This window comes from Palaemon carinicauda, chromosome 37 (assembly GCF_036898095.1).
Source record: "Palaemon carinicauda isolate YSFRI2023 chromosome 37, ASM3689809v2, whole genome shotgun sequence".
Taxonomy (NCBI): domain Eukaryota; kingdom Metazoa; phylum Arthropoda; class Malacostraca; order Decapoda; family Palaemonidae; genus Palaemon; species Palaemon carinicauda.
Genome location: NC_090761.1, coordinates 67,736,989 through 67,756,612, shown reverse-complemented (window position 1 = coordinate 67,756,612; position 19,624 = coordinate 67,736,989). Strand labels below are relative to the sequence as shown.

Sequence of the window (19,624 nt, the reverse complement as noted above, 5' to 3'; positions counted from 1 at the left end):
ACTATCGTAGATAAAAGCACATTTTATAATTTTTAAGGTTTGAAAAAAATGTGATATGAGCCTCTCAAAATGCCCTTAGTTAGTTAGCCAATCAAATTATATATCAACGAAAGAATTCAGAAGTTCAAACTTGCAGCAAATGCTTTGGTGAACAGGATGACATGCGTCTCTCTTCACAGTTTCTATATGACAGATCTATTTTAATGTTGTTGCTAATCTTAAAATATCTTATAATAGTTATTCCTTACTCTTCTTGTTTATTTATTTCCTTTCCTCATAGTGACTGGGATATTTTCCCCGTTGGAGCCCTTGAGCTTATGGCATCCAGCTTTTCGAACTAAGGTTGTAGCTAGGCTAGTAATAATAACATCAATACTAAAGATAGAATGGCTATATAAGGTACAACATAATAACATGCCCTTTATAAGTAACATTGTTTTTGTCTCTTTATACAACCTCGGCTCTGAATGTCTCCCCGGCCCGGACGCTATTCCATATAACTAAAATTCCTAAATAAATCCACTCTCACCTTGTGTTCATCATCATCTTCCACAGTTATTTTGGGTGCATCTGCCTTTACGAGTGAAATAGTTTCATTATCAATGGTGAAGCTCACCCATAGTCCAAGGTTAATAGCTTCGTGAAGTCCTGAAATACGTAAGAAAAAGGTTTCGTTATTATTTTTATACTTTTCTTTTGGATACAAGTTTAGCAGAACACAAGAACATTATTATAAGAACGGCAAGTTTTCGTTATTTGCGTTTTTTGATGTATGTGTTTATGGTAATCGTATGTATTACTGAAATTATTTTTTGTTTATAACGTTATTGAATTTTAGTGGAAATCTAATATATCTGTTTCTTGTGCATTTTTTATACCTATGTGCTCAAATACTTGTCTAAAGCATTAAGTTGTCAAACCTTTTGAAGGAGTGGGACATTTTAAGGGAATACTTCTTTGAATAAATAAATATTTGCCTTATTTTTGTTATCAAAAGGATATTATCATGTTTGCATATGGATAAAATATGCAGTTATTTAAGAACATAAAATACAATATATATATATATATATATATATATATATATATATAGAAAAAATAGCAGTTTACTGTCCTTTTTATATCAGGATGTAGGTGGTAAATTTCACATGTCAGGTACAAACGAACAGAAAAGGCGAATAGGCCTACAACACAATATTGCTTAGACCACTGACAAAGTTCACGAAGAAGAATCGATCAAGGAAGCTTACCTATAACGTAGTTAGTATGAAGAAGCACCTGTACTTTTCCACTATTACCCTCCACAGCAGAGTAATCCGGAGTTCCCCAAGGAACATGTCGGTTGAGTAGCAACGATAAATAAGTTTGTTCTTGTTGACTAAGGGTCGTTGCTAACGGAACTTGGGGTGTAGTTGTGGAAGGGGAAGTTGCCAACGGAACTTGGCGTGTATCTGTGTAAAGAGAAGCTGCCACCGGAACTGGGGGTGTAGTTGTGTAAGTTGTAGTTGCCAACGGAACTTGGGGTATAGTTGTGTAAGTTGTAGTTGCCACGGGAACTTGTGTTGTAGGGGTGTAAGAAGTTGCCAATGGAAATTGGCGTGTAGCTGTGTAAAGAGAAGTTGCCACCGGAACTTGGGGTCTTGTTGTGTAAGTTGTAGTTGCCAACGGAACTTGGGGTATAGTTGTGTAAGATGTTGGCAACGGAACTTGGAGTGTAGTTGTGTGGGGTGTCGTGTTCTTGGAGATTGTAGAAATTGTTGAGGTCGTGTGTGTATTGATATCAGAGGTAAATCTATTGATCTCTCTTATTTCTGTTTCGTCGTTGTTCAGCTGAGTTGGGTTCAAGATGGACTCAAGGTCTAGATCTCGGTTGGATCTTCTAAGGAGATTTTCAAAAGTCTCTGGACTTGTGGTGACTGGGAAAGTTGTTGGAGAAAACTGCAAATGAAAAAGGGGTATTATTATTATCTCCGTCAACGAAGTTGGAAGGAGGTTATGTTTTACACCCCCTGTTTGTGTGTTTATTTGTGAATACCTTCCTGACCACAATTTTATTCTTAGAGTAATGAAACTTGCGTGGATTAACTGTTATATAAAAAGGCTGGAAATGATTGAATTTTGGAAGGTCAGGGTCGCGGTCAAGCAAAATGTCCAATTCACGAAATCAGCCATAAATTTGGACATCTTTGTCACAGTGACTTTAAAATTGGTTCATATTTGAGTGTATGAAAATCCACGGCAATTAATACATGTTAAGGTCGAAGGTCGAGTTCAAGGTCAAGGTCAAGCAAAAGGTTAATTCCGGTCATCCACCATACAGGCAAAATTTTAATCGTAAAGTAATGAAATTTGCTGGGATTTTTAAACTTATGTAGTGCTGGGAATTATTAAATTTTGGAAGGTCAATGGTCAAGGTCACGGACGAACAAAACGTCCAAAATCAGTCCAAAGGGTCGAGAAATAAGCTTCCCTAGTGGAGGTCTGCGCTCTACTAAGTGTCCCTCTAGTTATTATTATTATTATTATTATTATTATTATTATTATTATTATTATTATTATTATTATTATTATTATTATTATTATTAGCTAATCTATAACCCTAGTTAGAAAAGCAAGATGCTATAAGCCCAAGGGTTCTAACAGGGAAAAATATCCCAGTGAGTAAATAAGGAAATGAATAAACTATATATATATATATATATATATATATATATGAGAAATAACAGATAAAGAATATAAAATATCTCAAGATCAGTAAACTCTATGAAATGATAATTTAGGTAAATTTCCTCTTTAACTATTTGTCTAATGTGGCATTATGTGAAAATAGTGTAATTATAGTTTTTTGTTTTATTCGATGATGGTTTTTCGGAAATTTAATTGCATATACCAAAAACTTTTAAATTCAAGTAAATATAATTCAAGCAAAGTCATGTATTGTTTGCTAAACACTTAAGTAGATTTTGTTGACAGTTTTGCTATATGACGAAATAAGAATGGCTTTCCTGCTCCCAAAATTCCTTGATTATGTTTTAGATGTATTCAATGTTGATGTGTTATCTTTGTATTGTAGGGAAAAAAAAAAAAAAAAGCCATATCCCATATATCTATGAAAACTTAAAAGATATGAAAATACTATACTGAAAACAGAGGCTCCATAGGTCACCAATAAAGTTGGCAGTTGTTTCAATATAATTATCAACAGACCTATGGCGTGAACAAATCTTTGAATTCATGAAATAAGAGACAGACTTTAAGGAAATTGGTGTTTTTGATCAGTTTAAAAACCGTCATTTTAATCGAAAATTCTCTTAAAAATATATTGCATTCAGCCGTATTTCAGTAAAATACTGGCGACCGTAATTTTACCTTGCTTTATTATTATCTTTTATGGGTTTGTGACTGTAATTTCACTCCTTTACGTCAATATATCCGTTTTAAAACGGTAAATGCCTTGCAACATTTATTGCAGGATTTTTACCGTTTTTACAACCAATTTTTAACAGTGTACCAGCAAAGATCACAAAAAAATGTGAAGTAAATAGTCTTTCTTTTGTTGAATATCACCCAAAAATACCATCACCCAAACCTATGACCCAGACTCAATCTAAACTGACAGTAGCTTTAAACTTTGAAGATGCATTTAGAGCAGTGTTTCCCAACCTTTTTTAAATGATTACCCCAAAATTTTATTTCCAACTAATCAATGACCCCATTGAACTTATACCCGGTAACATCGGATGTTATTTTGCAGCCACCTGATGAACTGTATGGATCATGTAGCCCGCTATTGGCTGCTTATAGTTAAGGATCCAAAACAAATGCAAACTTTTCCATTTTAATTCAAATTTTGTTTATGAAATATGACAATAATTATGGGAATGTGAATAACTCAATTTCAGAACATCTTGATTACCCTAAAAATACGGGTCCATTACCCCTCTGGGGTAATTTACCCCAGGGTTGGGAAACACTGATTTAGAGCAATGATATATCCGAAATTTTAGTCGTCTGGAAACGTTTTAAACGTTAAATATACATTTAGAGCAATGACCTGTTGATAATTTTTCCCATTGCACTAACCTCATATATCTCTTGTGGGTCTCTAGCGTCACAAACGCAAACACGTTCTATTTCGGAGTCCTGCAGGACCCCATCAATAAGTTTCTTGGGCCTTGGGGGTTTCTTTGGCGGACCGTGCGTTTCCTCCTTCAGTATAGCCTCAAAGTCCGTCATGTGCACCTTCGTCGAGGGCTGGCATAGCATATGTTCCAAGCTTCCCAGAGTTCCTGTAGGATAAAGTATAGAGAAGCGTAGGATGTAAAGATGTGCGGTTGGGCGCAGGAATTCTTATGAAGTGTACCGTGTCACACCCGCACTGCATGGCGAGTTCCTGTGTTTAGCCCCACCCACTAACCCTGCAATCTCTCCCTGAACTATCTGTTTGGTTACTAGGTTACTCGCCATGCAATAAGGGTGTGACAGGGTGCACTCCCTTAGAGTGAGGTGTGCCAGGAATACCTGTGTCCGACTGTAAGTTGACAGGATAGAGATGGAGGCTTTAAATTGAAATAGCTTGAAATTTATAGTGAGACAGTCTATATCTATGATGGCATGAGAATGGCCTCTGCTCAACTTTTTATTACAGTGCAGGTCTTTTGCTCCTATCAAGTTATCCTATGCGCAGCCTTCAAATTGTCTGGAAAGTTTGCAGAATATTTTTTAAAGTGATTTAAACTAGTATGACATCTATAATACAGGCCTAATCAGAGCACAAGAAGTGCTGTCAGTGAAATCGGTATCACACATACACTACTTTTTTGGGCTGCACTCGTAAAACAGAAATGTAGTTTGCTTGTGCCTCCATCTAAGGTCTATAGACCTTGCCTCCCATCAATCTATGATCGAACATAGACTATGAATATATGAGCGTCATTAGTCATGGAGTCAATTTTGGGTCTGCTAGTGCCACCAAAAATTCGTGAAATCTTGATTCGTTTTAGATATGACGGAGGGAGGCGTAAAGTGTGGCATTTGTTTGTCGCTAGCTTAAAGGGAAAATCATTAGGTATGGGTGGTAGGTTGTAGGTTCATCATCATCTCCTCCTACGCCTATTGACGCAAAGGGCCTCGGTTAGATTTCGCCAGTCAACTACTTGATCCTTCCATCTGAGTTCATCATTTATCTGATGATGTAGGCATGGAAAAAAAAAAAAAAGGTTGTAGGTTAATCTTGCAAAATCCATAGCTTGTTCTTACCGTATGTCAGCCTGTAATTTATTAAGCAGGCCATAACTCTGTCTGAAAATATGTCTCGATTCCTAGCTTGCATCAGAAATTTATCTATTGGCCCTTACACAATTCACCGTAGGCATAACAAGGTTTTTGCAGCTTTTTCTACGACTAGGAGCTTTATTTCGACGTACTTTACCTCCATTCCCACTTGCTTTTTCAATCTTACTATCCAATTTCTAATTGTTAAATCATAGTATAAAATTGTTTGGTTTTCCCCTACAGGTCACAGCACAGGGGATGCATAACCAAAATTAATTGAAAAGTTGCTTACCGTTATTTGGAGCAGGTTCGATGTCTAACAGCTTGCACATCAAGTTATACAGTTCAATGTTTCTAAAACTGGCAGTTGTGTAGTTCATTCTCAGGTCGGGACCAAAGCCTATGAAGGTTCCCTAGGTAAAAGATAAGGACTCTTTTATATTATCAATCAAAATGGAAATTTTATTACACCATTGAAAACGTCATGTCTCTGTTTATTCTATAAAATTATTTGTAGAATTTTTTTTTCATAAAAAACTAGAAAAATTTTGAATTTTTTTTTCTATGGAATGGAGGAAGAATTCACCATTTAAAAAACCATATCTATTTGGTTTTAATAACAATTTCAACAACAGTTTTGTGCCTTAAGAAATATTTTATATAAATGGTCTGTTTTAGCAAATTTAGAAGCTAGAGATTACCAATTTGGTTTGAGTTAGACCGAAGGAAATCCTAAAATATATACAGTATATTAGATACTAAAGTAAATGCAAGAAACAATCCAGTTTCTGATTTTTATCAACTGACTTATGGGTTGCTTCATCATCGATATCAAAAGCTTATCACGAAACATACCTGCATTATCGGATCGACGTTATCAGAGCTAAGGTCATTCTTGCAGTCACTTGCGTCTTGCGCGAAGAGCTTTCCCCACGGCTTTAAGTCTAAAAGAATATCCTCGACTTTTAGACTCTTTGGGAAGTGGTACCTTGAGTGTGAGACATTTATCTATAAGTTATAGCTTACTAACTGTTACTATGAGAGTGTAGCCACGGAAGGAGACCCGTAAAGGATCCTTATGGAAGAAAATAGAGAATTTGAATTTTCGTTTCAAGATCATGGCCACAAGCCTCTGGAAGAAATATCAGGATACTCATTGGTTTCATTCAGGCCTTGAGTTACTGTATTTTCCAATTTTTTAATCCTCGACTTTTAGACTCTTTGGGAAGTGGTACCTTGAGTGTGAGACATTTATCTATAAGTTATAGCTTACTAACTGTAACTATGAGAGTGTAGCAACGAAAGGAAACCCGTAAAGGTACCTTATGGAAGAAAAGAGAGAATTTGAATTTTTGTTTCAAGATCATGGCCACAAGCCTCTGGAAGAAATACCAGGATACTCATTGGTTTCATTCAGGCCTTGAGTTACTGTATTTTCCAATTTTTTAATCCTCGACTTTTAGACTCTTTGGGAAGTGGTACCTTGAGTGTGAGACATTTATCTATAAGTTATAGCTTACTAACCGTAACTATGAGAGTGTAGCAACGAAAGGAAACCCGTAAAGGTACCTTATGGAAGAAAATAGAGAATTTGAATTTTTGTTTCAAGATCATGTCCATAAGACTCTGGAAGAAATACCAGGATACTCATTGGTTTTATTCAGTCTTTGAGTTACTGTATTTTCCAATTTTCGTCTTTTTTATATTGACCCTTCCTCTTTAGAAACTGAAACTCATACTATCGAGACCAATTATCACCTGACGATGTTAGTAAATGGACATTGCTTTTCTGCAGACTTCATTATATTTATAATAAAGTTGGCAGTAAATCCTAAACTTTATCCTCCTATCCATTCACAAAATAATCCATAATACATTAGAACTGATTAATATTGTGTGATCATTCTGTTCTACTTACGTGAAGGAAGAGTAATCCTTACCTTTTTGGGAGATCCTCTAAAAGAGTTCTATGCCATGGACTATTGCACGGGACTGACTGAAGAATGTCTTCCATATCTCCTATTTCGAATAAGAAAGGAGGCTATGAGGAAATTGCTTTCCGTGTTGAGATGTTTGCAGATATATTTAACACTTTGTATCAAAATGCATAATGCAGTTTATAGAAATCGGGGAAAAAAATATCAAAATGCACGATGCTGATTATACTCGTTGCATCGTTTCAGACACTTACTGTGCAACATCGCCCGTCAACAAACTGTGCTTTCTTGGGAGTTAAATTGCGTTTTCTTATGGACAGTTCCACCACTTACTAATGATACTTTTGTTTATAAAAATGAAGGGTCTAGTGTTGTTATGGTATGTTAAATGCACGTAAGGGTTTCATACACAGTTTTAGCAATCAAATTGGTGATATATTTCATGGAGCTATCCATTTGAGAAATGTCTTGATATATATATATATATATATATATGTATATAAAATGTATGTGTAACTATATAGATTATATATGTATATATATATATATATGTATATATATATATATATATATATACTGTACAAATAGAGCAGGTGTTAGCCATCTGATTTTCATTTATACTTATACTTATATTAATTCAAGTTTAAGCATGAACAATTTGCACTTGTTTGTACAATGTTGCCCTTTAGACGAAGTCCTCACCTCGATCCTTGAATCCATCTCCCCCCTCCGATCCAAGAGGCTCTTGATCAAAGTCCTCGTCCCCTGTCTTGAACGTCTCGAGGTAACTCGAGGCTGTACAGTCGGTCTTGGGAACTCCATGATCAGAAACGATCAGAAAATTGACGCAGTGAGAGAGCTCATTAGAACGCAGGTCCTTCATCATTACGTCAATTTGTTCGTCCACTTCTTGGAGTGCTTCTCTTGCCTGGAAGATATATATATATATATATATATATATATATATATATATATATATATATATATATATATATATATATATATATATATATATATAAAGGGTGGGTGGTAGGATGAAAGGGATGTTACTTTATACTATGGAGATTGTTCTGTAAGGTTTTAAATACGAAAATATGGGAGAGAATATCTATGTATATACAGTATATGAAAGAGAATATATACCATTTCATGAGAGATAGCATATATAGGCTACATACTGCATATATATATATATATATATAATATATATATATATATATATATATATATATATATATATGTATATATATATATATATATATATATATATATATATATATATATATATATATATATATATATATAAATTCGCCTTAAAACAATATTATTCAAAAACCATTGTAACTTTTCCATAGTTAAACTCTTACTCAATAACACTAGCCTTTATCCTCCTTCGGTGTAATTCTGAAAGGATGTATTTAACAAAAATACAATAACCCGTATAAATGTCTTTGAACTACAATCAAACCAGATTGTATTGGCCTCACCTCTTTGGAATTCACACCAAACTTGATCATGGAAGCCAAAGGCTCTTCGTAGTAAACCATCGTCAAGTGGGGAATCTCATCTTGAGGTAGAGTTAACCAGTCCACGACCTGGAAGGTTTTAATTAATTGTATAAGAAGGAATATGATTTGTTGATATTTCTTAAGTGTATCAGTTTGTATTAATTTGAAAGAGAAAATGGCACGTATGTATACATATTTGTAGAGTAGATCATAGTTAAGATTAGAAACGAAGCTATAAGAGGGAATACTCGAGTGCCATATATGGATGAGATTATGGTGAGGGGTAGATGGAGATAGTTTGAGCATGCTCTTCGCACTCCCCAAGAGAGATTAGTTCACCTAACTTTCAACTGTGCTCCACTAGGCACTAGAAGAGTTGGAAGACCCATACCTACATGGCTCAGGACTATGAAACGTGAAGTAAGAGATGATGAATGGAGAAGTATTGACTTAAAAGCTCAAGATAGAGACGACTGGTGAAATCTAATCGAGGCCCTTTGCGCCAATAGGCGTAGGAGGAGATGAGGATAATGTTTATTTTATATATTTTCATATCATTCAGTGCTCTAAGAAGTCCAAATAAACTTTACCTGTCTAGTCCGTACGCTCAAAGGTTTGTTGTTCACGTAGTGGTACCTGTACGTCGGGTGTCTTCCGTTAATTAGGTTGTCCGCTCCGGCCCAAAAATACACAGCTGATTTCTTTTCCTTGGGAGAAGATAGGTGAATTATTGCAGGAAACTAATTGAAGGCCATATCACACTTCAAAAATATTACTAGCTGAACTCGGGACGGATATTGTTTATAATATCAGCATTGTCCCTCGTTGATGTCGCTCACTATCACGCAGTTCACTGTAATGTTGCTGCATTTAACATCATATTTAAGAAGGCTACATGATAGCTGTGTCTTTTCAATTGTAGATATTACCATTGAATTTGGCAGGAACCGAATTATACACACTTTGTCACTGGTTTTATGCAAATCGGATAAAAATTACCACAATGTAGCAAAATTGCCCTTTTTTTTAACCTTTTGGTGACCTTGACCTTTAACCCAATCACTCCCAAAATCTAATCAAATTGTCCTGGGATAATGGCAAATCAACCCTTCAAATTTCATGAAATTCGGTCTAATAGTTTTTGAGGTATGCGAGTCACAAACATACAAATAAATAAATACACGCCTGTCAAAATATAACCTGCTGGCGATGATAATAAAAGGTATTGTTATTTATTGCTGAAAATATCAAAGAATACAAAGCTATTATGCAAATACAATATGAATATGATCCCGTTGAGAGAGAGAGAGAGAGAGAGAGAGAGAGAGAGAGAAAGAGAGAGAGACCCATACTTCTTGTATAAATCCACGAAAGTAAAACCATTAAAATAAGCTAAGTTATCAAAGTTTTTGATAATTCCTGTCACAGTCGTACCTTTCATCCGTACCTATACCGGTCTGATACTTGTAAAAAATGACATATACTCGAGTATATTTAAAGGGGACAGACCTACCTGTTTCGTAGCAGTGTTCCAGATTGGCTCTCCTCTCCACTGTTGAGTCCTGCCATTTGCTGTGTCATGTAAGGTCTCATTTCCAACTGGGTCGTAGGCGAAGTTGTCTATATTGCCGTGGTTGTCTGGGTATAGTCCCTGCAATGGAGGATTTCCGAATAATAGTTTGAAAAAAAGAGGGATTATTTAATGTTCAATTCATTGTGGTTTTCTATCTTTGTGTATAACTGTCTTTGTGTATTAACTGTATCATCTTAATAATTTAATTCTTGGATTTGCTGACTTTGATTACAATTCTCTCTCTCTCTCTCTCTCTCTCTCTCTCTCTCTCCCTCTCTCTCTCTCTCTCTCTCTCTCAACGGGATTATTTTGATACGGTATATGTAAACTAGTTTAATAATTAATTGGTTTTGCTGACTATTGGAATTCACACCAACTCCTCTCTCTCTCTCTCTCTCTCTCTCTCTCTCTCTCAACGGGATTATTTCAATACAGTATATGTAAAGTAGTTTAATAATTAATTGGTTTTGCTGACTAATGGAATCTCTCTCTCTCTCTCTCTCTCTCTCTCTCTCAACGGGATTATTTCAATACAGTATATGTAAAGTAGTTTAATAATTAATTGGTTTTGCTGACTAATGGAATTCTCTCTCTCTCTCTCTCTCTCTCTCTCTCTCTCTCAACGGGATTATTTTAATACGGTATATGTAAAGTAGTTTAATAATAAAGTAGTTTAATAATTAATTGGTTTTGCTAACTATTGGAATTCTCTCTCTCTCTCTCTCTCTCTCTCTCTCTCACCAAGATCATCTTAATATCGTATTTGCATGATAATTAAATGTTTGGTTTTGCTGACTTGGATTTCAAATCTCTCTCTCTCTCTCTCTCTCTCTCTCTCTCTCTCAACGGTATTATTTTAATACGGTATTTTTAAAATAGTTTAAAAAGTAGTTTTCCTGACTTCTGGATTAAAAATCCCCCCTCTCTCTCTCTCTCTCTCTCTCTCTCTCTCTCTCTCAACAGGAACATCTCAATATTGCATTTACAAAATCGTTTAATGTTCGGTTTTGCTGACTATTGGATTTCAACTCTCTCTCTCTCTCTCTCTCTCTCTCTCTCTCTCTCTCTCTTCTCTCTCTCTCTCTCTCTCTCTCTCTCTCTCTCTTAACGGGAACATCTCAACATCTCATTTACAAAATAGTTTAATGTTTGGTTTTGCTGACTATTGGATTTCAACTCTCTCTCTCTCTCTCTCTCTCTCTCTCTCTCTCTCTTAACGGGAACATCTCAATATCGCATTTACAAAATAGTTTAATGTTTGGTTTGGATTACTATTGGATTTCAACTCTCTCTCTCTCTCTCTCTCTCTCTCTCTCTCTCTCTCATTCAAATCACCGTGGCAATAGAGTAGAGGTTTGGTGACGTCAACACGGGATAAACGGGCACCAGGCTCTTTGCAAACACACCACAGCTCCTTAAGAACGTCAACGCTGGGGTGAGAGTGGCATTCACCATTTCAGGTCGTAGGCCGCTTATTGCTATGACCACTAAGGGGGGGATTTTGAAATCTGCAATGAAGCGAGGTAGTTACTATTAAAAGAAATATTTGGTCAGGTAAAAAAGATGGGTGTATTAATTTTTTATTTCTGCCTGTAAGCTATTTTGACAATAAAAATGGCTTGCATAGTTAAAAAAGTTGTGTATTTATTAATGATTTGTGTCAGTAAGTTATTTTAACAATAAAAATAGTTTGGAAAGTTAAAAAATAATCATGTATATATATGATTTGTGTCAAGTAAGCTATTTCAAAAATAAAAATGGCTTAGGCAGTTAAAAATGATCATATATTTATTTATGATTTATATCAATTATGCTATTTTAACAGTAAAAATTGCTTGGACAGTTAAAAAAAAGATTGTATTTATTTTTTATTTGTGTCAAGTAAGCTATTTTTGCAATTAAAATGGCTTGGACATTTAAAGATAATCATGTATTTATTTATGATTTGTGTCAAGTAAGCTATTTTAACAGTTAAAATGGCTTGGACAGTTAAAAAAAGGTTGTATTTATTTTTTATGTGTCAAGTAATCTATTTTAACAATAAAGATGACTTCAACTTTAAAAAAAAAAAAAGTTTTATTTATTTTTTATTTGTGTCAAGTAGGTTATTTTAACACTAAAAATGGCTTGAACATTCAGAAAAAGTCATTTATTTATATTTTATTTTTGGCAAGTAAATTGTAATAACAGCAATGCTGACTTGTCTAGAATTCATATACATCGCTCGAGTAACAATACAGGTGATGATAACAATAATAAATAACTATAAAGATAATAAATATGATACTGATGACAATGATGATAACAATAATAAAAATGCTAAGGGGAACACATTAATATATCGTTATATTATGAGTGAAATGTGTTAGAAGTTTTGAATTAGGACATCCAAAATTTTAATGAGGTTCTTTCCATATTTTCGAAAGTCCCTGTTTTAAGATTTTTAAGAAAATTTTGATATAAAACTTGACTTTGTATCATTGTGGACCTAATAAGATTTAAAAAGTCATGTTAAGATGGTCGAATTTACAAAAATGATTATCTATATATTTAGAAATGTCTGAAAATTTAATCCAATTCCTTATCATCTGAAGTATGTATTTCTGTTTGCGAGTACTGTAAGCACACCAAGTAACTTGAGATCACCCCTTTAACTATTCAAGTGAAAGCGAACCGCCTTTTGCAAACTGACTATAGCCAGTCTAGTAGTCTTGCCCCTTTGCATTTTAATCAAGCTATTGGAAACAGCTAGTCTGAATGCAAAACGCTCAGAGGTAAATCAGAGAGGCCTTGCTTTCAAGGACATGGACTTTAAAAGAAAATTTCATTTGAATAGTACACACGAAAAAGGTTCTATTTCATTTATTTCATCTTGCTCCCTTGCATCTTCAGCTAGTCTGAATGCAAAGCGCTCAGAGGCAAATCAGAGTAAATCAGAGAGCCCTTGCTTTCAAGGACGTACACTTGAAAGAAAATTTCATTTGAGTAGCACGCGAAAATGGTTCCATTCCAGTTATTTCATCATGCTCCCTTGCATCTTAACCAAGCTACGAATAACTATGGAAAACCCAGCTAGTCTGAATGCAAAGCGCCTAAAGGTGAATCAAAGAGGCCTTCCTTTCAGGGACTTAGACTTTAAAAGAAAATTTCATTTGAGTAGCATGCGAAAATGGTTCCATTCCAGTTATTTCATCTTGCTCCCTTGCATCTTAACCAAGCTACGAATAGCTATTGAAAACCCAGCTAGTTTGAAAGCAAAGCGGTCAGAGGTGAATCAAAGAGGCCTTGCTTTCAAGTACATACATTTTAAAAGAAAATTTCATTTGAATAGCACGCGAAATTGGTTCCATTCCAGTTATTTCATCTTGCTCCCTTGCATCTTAACCAAGCTATGAATAGCTATTGAAAACCCAGCTAGTCTCGATGCAAAGCGGTCAGAGGTGAATCAAATAGGCCTTGCTTTCAAGTACATACACTTTAAAAGAAAATTTCAGTTGAATGGTACACGCGAAAATGGTTCCATTCCAGTTATTTCATCTTGCTCCCGTGCATCTTAACCAAGCTACGAATAGCTATGGAAAACCCAGCTAGTCTGAATGCAAAGCGCCAAAGGTGAATCAAAGAGGCCTTGCTTTCAGGGACTTAGACTTTAAAAGAAAATTTCAGTTGAATATTACACGCGAAAAAGGTTCCATTCCAGTTATTTCAACTCACATTCCGGACAGGTGTTCAGCGTATCGGTTAAGCAACTGGTTGTAGCGTCTCTCCATTCAGTGTTCAGTTCTGTAACTTCAGCCAGCACGCTAGGTGTCGTCAAGCGGTCAGAGTCTGTATCTATATCCTTTGGTGCCTTTCGGGCTTCGACCAGAGAGTAGAATCCGAGACTGCAAACTCCGATCATCACGCTGCCGAGCTAGATATGGATTTATGCGTGGGAATTAACACACATATGTACAAATACATGTATGTATACATATGTGTCTGCTAAAACTTTAAAAGCTAGGAAGGATCAGGGAGCTAAAAGCACAAGTGCCTTTCTGCTTCAGATAAATCTTGCTTGAAGGAAAGCATGGAGCTTGCTTGTAATACAATATTTTTATTTATGTTAATCTATTAGATCGAAATGCCTCCGAACTTGGTATAATCATTTCAGCAATTACTTTCATTAAATACCTAAATGCATAACCAGTTGTATGCATGCCATTTTCTAAATCAACATGTGTATACAAAATGTTATTTTTATGGGTTTTCCATATATTTATGTTTTGTCTTAAATAATTCAGTATTTACAATTTAAAAGAAGAGCCAACAGGCATACTCACCAAGACTAGGATGAGGACCCTAAATTTCGTTCGGTGTTTATCCGCATCCTGGAAGAGACATGAATGATTATCTTTAGTGTCTCTTCTATGACTAGCGGAACCCACTTTTTGAATTTCAACTGTATCTCCTCTCCCTCTTCCGTTCTATATTTCAAATTACCCCTCGCTGTGCCACTGTTTGGGTTTCTTCAGTTTCTTATTAATGCTGAATGGTCTCCCAGGCCCTATTGCAGGCCTACATGGCCCACATTCTATAAATCATATTGCATCAAATCAGCTATTAACTCTTGGCTATCATCAGGCCCAATGAAACTACAATAAGCCATAAAATCTAATGTCACAAATACAATAGGGATAGATTATATAAGAATTGTGAGGGTGTTTATCTTCTCATATGTAATCTTAGAATATTTTCCTTTATTTTGATTGTAAGATTATCATTGCCCTGATGTTAGCCATGAGTTAATGGCTGAAACAGCTGTTGGGAGAAGATAGTAAATGGAATGGTGAAGCAAGGATAAGATAAGATTCAGAAAACTGGAGTGCTGTTTAATAACTTTAAACTTCTCATGTGTATCATAATTCAATGAGAATTCCTTATGATAAAGATACTAATCAGCTATGGAGAATAAACGCATGGTTTTCCTAAAACTAATTCTACATTAAATCATTCACTGTCCCATATATGTATTATACATCCGCTGGCATCAACACATGTGTTGTACCGCTAGTCATTCAATCAGCAGAGGTAAGAAACATGTAGACCTAGTCGGGTTGCCACCAAGGAAAGCCAGACTCCCACAGCGCATGAATCTCTTGAAGATCATTGAGTAGTTTTTGGGTAAAATAGGAAGAGTATCACCTGATTGCAACAACCATTCCAAGATAAACTAATGGAAAATGCTTATTAAATCTGAAATTTACTTTTTCACCTACTTTGTATTTGGTTTTATATAGCATTACACTCCACCCTATTTCTATTGCCAAAAATCATGAACTCCTCATCACTCTAAACTCACCTGTGATTGGATGCTGTGGTTACTGGAGAGCAAACCCGAATAGTTGCTGTCAGGGCTAAGTTTCCTCTTCCTTGGTTCAGAAGTGCTTTCCTTTTCTTTTGTGTTATCTTCATCACCTGCAAGGTCTTTCTCTGATAACCCAGAGAAGCTAACTGTGCTGTGCTTTCTAGTCCTCTGTTCAGACACATTTTCTTTTTTCTCCTTCACCGTCTCTCCCACGTCGTCATCTGGTAAAAGACCCGAAAAGCTCACTGTGCTATGTTTCTTGGACCGTCTCTTTGGCGATGGGATTTCTGCCTCCTCCATATCGTTTTCTATGGCATATGTGACTGGCAGATCAGAGAAGCTGACAGTGCTATGCTTCTTCGTCCTCTTATCGGACAAACGTCGCTCCTTCACCATGATGCCATTTTCAATGTCCCCTTTGGATGACCAGCCAGAGGAGCAAGCAGGGCTAAGTTTCTTGAGCCTTTTCTCAGGTGAATTGCTGTCCCATTCTTTCATGTCACCTTGATATCTGCCTTTTGATGAATGATCAGAAGAGTGAACAAAACCATTTCTTTCATGTCTGTACATAAACGAATTGTTGTCGTCAAAATCATCATTTTCCAAGAGCTCATTTACTGACAAATTAGAAAAACTAACAACACTACTTCTCTTGTATCGCTGTTCTGCAGGAATATTTTCAGTTTCTGTTACCTCCTCTGATGGTCTTGACAAGCTTGATGCGCTTGGTTTTTTAGGCCTCTCTCTATCAATCATGTCACCGACAAAGCCAATTACACTACTTTTTTTCACCCACTGGTCTGGCTGAAAGGTCTCCCGACCAAAAAACTCTTCCTCATTCTCTTTGGCTGATAGACCACAGAAACTGACAATACTATTTTTCTTAAACCTTACCTCTGAAGCTACGCTAGCAGTACTGCTTCTCATAGACCTTGAATCTGAGGATATGCTTATAGTGCTATTTTTCTTAATTCTTGGCTCTGATGAATTACTTAAAATACTACTTTTTTTAGACCTCGAGTCTGGTGACACGCTTAAAAAGCTACTCTTCTTCGATCTTGAATCTGAAGCGACGCTTTCCCTCTCTATCATATCTTCTTGTATGCCATGTTTGGCCAACAGACCAGGGTGGAACAAGATGCCATTTATGCCCGATTTGATGCCTAGTGGAGCTGTATTTCTCTCCAAGATATCACTTGCCAAGACATGATTCGTTGCTAGGTCTTGATCTAACTGCCCGGGCAAGGGGGTGGTATAGACGCTGCTTTTCCTTCGTCTCTGTTGTGGCGGGATGCCCCTGTTGTTTGTCTGGGAGGAGATTGCCTTTTCGCTGGCCACTTCCAAACTCTGCAGGGGTGTCCAGACCGGAAGGGAGTCCCCCTCTGAGGGTGCCCCAATGTGTTGACCATACATATCTGATATTTTTTTTTAGAGATGTACTTGAATGATATATTTTTAGGTGATGAAAGTTGAACTTTCAGAAGTATTTTGCTTCATAATATTTTTTGTTTATTCTGAATGTTCTGTCGTGAATGAAAATTACATTTTGCTCACCAGTCTACATATTCATATTGAAAGAAATGTCGCTCAAAAAATATATTTTGGGAAAATGTATTTTTTACATTAATTTTAGAAATCCTGTAGAAATATTTTTGTCATACCTAAATATTATTTTGCCTTTCCTTTTTTCATCTAAACTTTCCAAGAACTTATGCAGTGTAATCAAACTGCTTGAATGCGAAGCCAAATTGATATTGAATAAGAAAACAATAACAGTTCATACAGTAAAAATTGTAATGAGCACATTCACACCGATATTCATAAGTCTAGTAACCGGACATTAGCCTATAATACACAATATTAATAATATTTATTCAATTTATTTGCAATGTATATTTTTAAAATTTGTATCATCAAAAATTCGGGAGTCATATCTGGTTTTTCTTTCGTCTTTTGTGAATTCTCTCTATTTCTTTGAGTCTTGTCAATGACATCTACCCATTAATAGCGAGGGACATTCTTCATTTTCTTTATCTACTCATTCATCCAAAGGAGAATTATTTATTTCCTTCATTTCACAGCTGTCCGTACGTCTCAGTAATTCCCTTCTTTACTTGTAATTCCTCTTCCTCTTCATCTGTCAATCACTATGAACACCCATAAGCTCAAAGCAGATGTTTATGTGGCCCATACAATCTCAAAAGTGTGCATTTCCATCCAGGTTTTTGCACGATTATTTCTAGTTGAATCGATATAACTTCAAAACTTCAAACTTGCAGCAAATATATTTTATGTTGACCAGGTTGACATAATTCTCTTTTTGTAGTTTATATATGACAGATCTGTTATAATGTTGTTACTGTTAAGATATTTTATTTCATTGTTCATTACTTCTCATATAGTTTATTTATTTCCTTAATTCCTTTCCTCACTGGGCTATTTTTCTCTGTTGGAGCCCTTGCGCTTATAGCATCCTGCTTATAAAACTAGGGGTGTAGCTTAGCTAGTAGTAATAATAATGTTAATGCCTCTATGTTCAAAAGTCTGTGTTTGAATAATCTGAAGATGAACTTAAAAACTGTGTTTACACCAGTCTCTTTTGATAAACTTCGACACTAATAACATGGACTTGAAAACTCGTGCTTTGTTTTTGCTGTTTACAGTTATCTCGTATGATAAACTTCAACACTTATATCACGGACTTGAAAACTTGTCCTATGTTTCCAACTGTTTACACTATCTCTTATGATAAACTTCGACTTTTATAACACGGACCTTAAAACTCGTTATATATTTTCATCTGTTTACACTTATCTCTTATGATAAACTTCGACTTTTATAACACGGACCTTAAAACTCGTTATATATTTTCAACTGTTTACAATTATCTCTTATGATAAACTTCTACATTCATAACACGGACTTGAAAACTCGTCCTATGTTTTCTGCTGTGTTTACACTTATCTCTTATGATAAACTTCTACACTTATAACACGGACTTGAAAACTCGTCCTATGTTTTCTGCTGTGTTTACACTTATCTCTTATGATAAACTTTAACATTTATAACACTGATCTTAAAACTCGTTATGTGTTTTCTGCTGTGTTTACACTTATCTCTTATGATAAACTTCGGCACTTATAACACGCAGTTATACCAGAGAACGAGTACTAACACAACGCAAATTCAACCCTTGTTGATAACTGAACTTTGCGATGTGCGAACTCGTTGAGGTGTGATACAATCCCTTCGAACTCAGCTAACAACTGCATTAACTATTCGGGGCGTATTCTGCCATCATGAGATGCGTTGATAACTTCTGTTTTTTAAATGTATAAAATCATTTTACTTTATTCTTTTGTTATTGCAAAAAAAATCTGCCAATCTATAAATTGCATTTTTTAGATGTGATCAATCAGATTACTTCCTTGGGGTTTCTTAATTTATACTTTTTACCTATTTAGACTTTTGTATTTCAATATGTTTAGGTATTTAGATGTTTTGCTTGAATTTGGTTGCTACATAAACATGATTATCATGCATAGCAAACTGCAAGAGTTTTCATTTCAGAAGATTACTTTTTTATTATATAACGAAGTGAAAACTATTTTGTATATATGATGTTTGCTATTAAACTTTAGCAGTATTATATAGCCTGCCCCTTTTATATTGTTACAAATATACCCAAAAGAAACAACTCTATAGTTATTTTCATCGTTGCCAAAGTAAATCTCTGCTAAATTTATGGCTCGAAGTCTGATTGAAATTCATAGAAGACGACGCAACCCAATTAGGCAAGCAAATTCAGTGAGAGATCGATTGTATAATAGCATTCTCTCTCTCTCTCTCTCTCTCTCTCTCTCTCTCTCTCTCTCTCTCTCTCTCTCTCTCTCTCTCTCTCTCTTGCCCTTGGAAACGTCCCTGCCTGGTGATCTGCCTGACTGGGGTTCGAGTGCTGCTCAACTTCGATAGTTTCTTGAAGTGT

General features: G+C 35.5%; 1 protein-coding gene across 1 annotated transcript in view; it reads right to left on the bottom strand.

The window, feature by feature from the left end:
- The window catches only part of LOC137629756 (uncharacterized), a 23,787-nt gene extending 4,901 nt beyond the window's left edge, over nt 1–18,886 (bottom strand). The window contains exons 1-14 of the mRNA XM_068361362.1: nt 15,634–18,886; nt 14,615–14,662; nt 14,007–14,205; nt 11,628–11,800; nt 10,233–10,370; nt 9,310–9,426; nt 8,699–8,806; nt 7,914–8,139; nt 7,215–7,293; nt 6,130–6,262; nt 5,567–5,687; nt 4,084–4,289; nt 1,251–1,938; nt 530–648 (exon numbers count right to left, since the gene is read on the bottom strand). Of these exons, the coding sequence (XP_068217463.1) occupies nt 530–648; nt 1,251–1,938; nt 4,084–4,289; nt 5,567–5,687; nt 6,130–6,262; nt 7,215–7,293; nt 7,914–8,139; nt 8,699–8,806; nt 9,310–9,426; nt 10,233–10,370; nt 11,628–11,800; nt 14,007–14,205; nt 14,615–14,662; nt 15,634–17,052 (3,774 nt within the window). The 5' untranslated portion in view covers nt 17,053–18,886. The remainder of the gene's footprint in view (nt 1–529; nt 649–1,250; nt 1,939–4,083; nt 4,290–5,566; nt 5,688–6,129; nt 6,263–7,214; nt 7,294–7,913; nt 8,140–8,698; nt 8,807–9,309; nt 9,427–10,232; nt 10,371–11,627; nt 11,801–14,006; nt 14,206–14,614; nt 14,663–15,633) is intronic.
- Nucleotides 18,887–19,624: the final 738 nt, after the last annotated feature.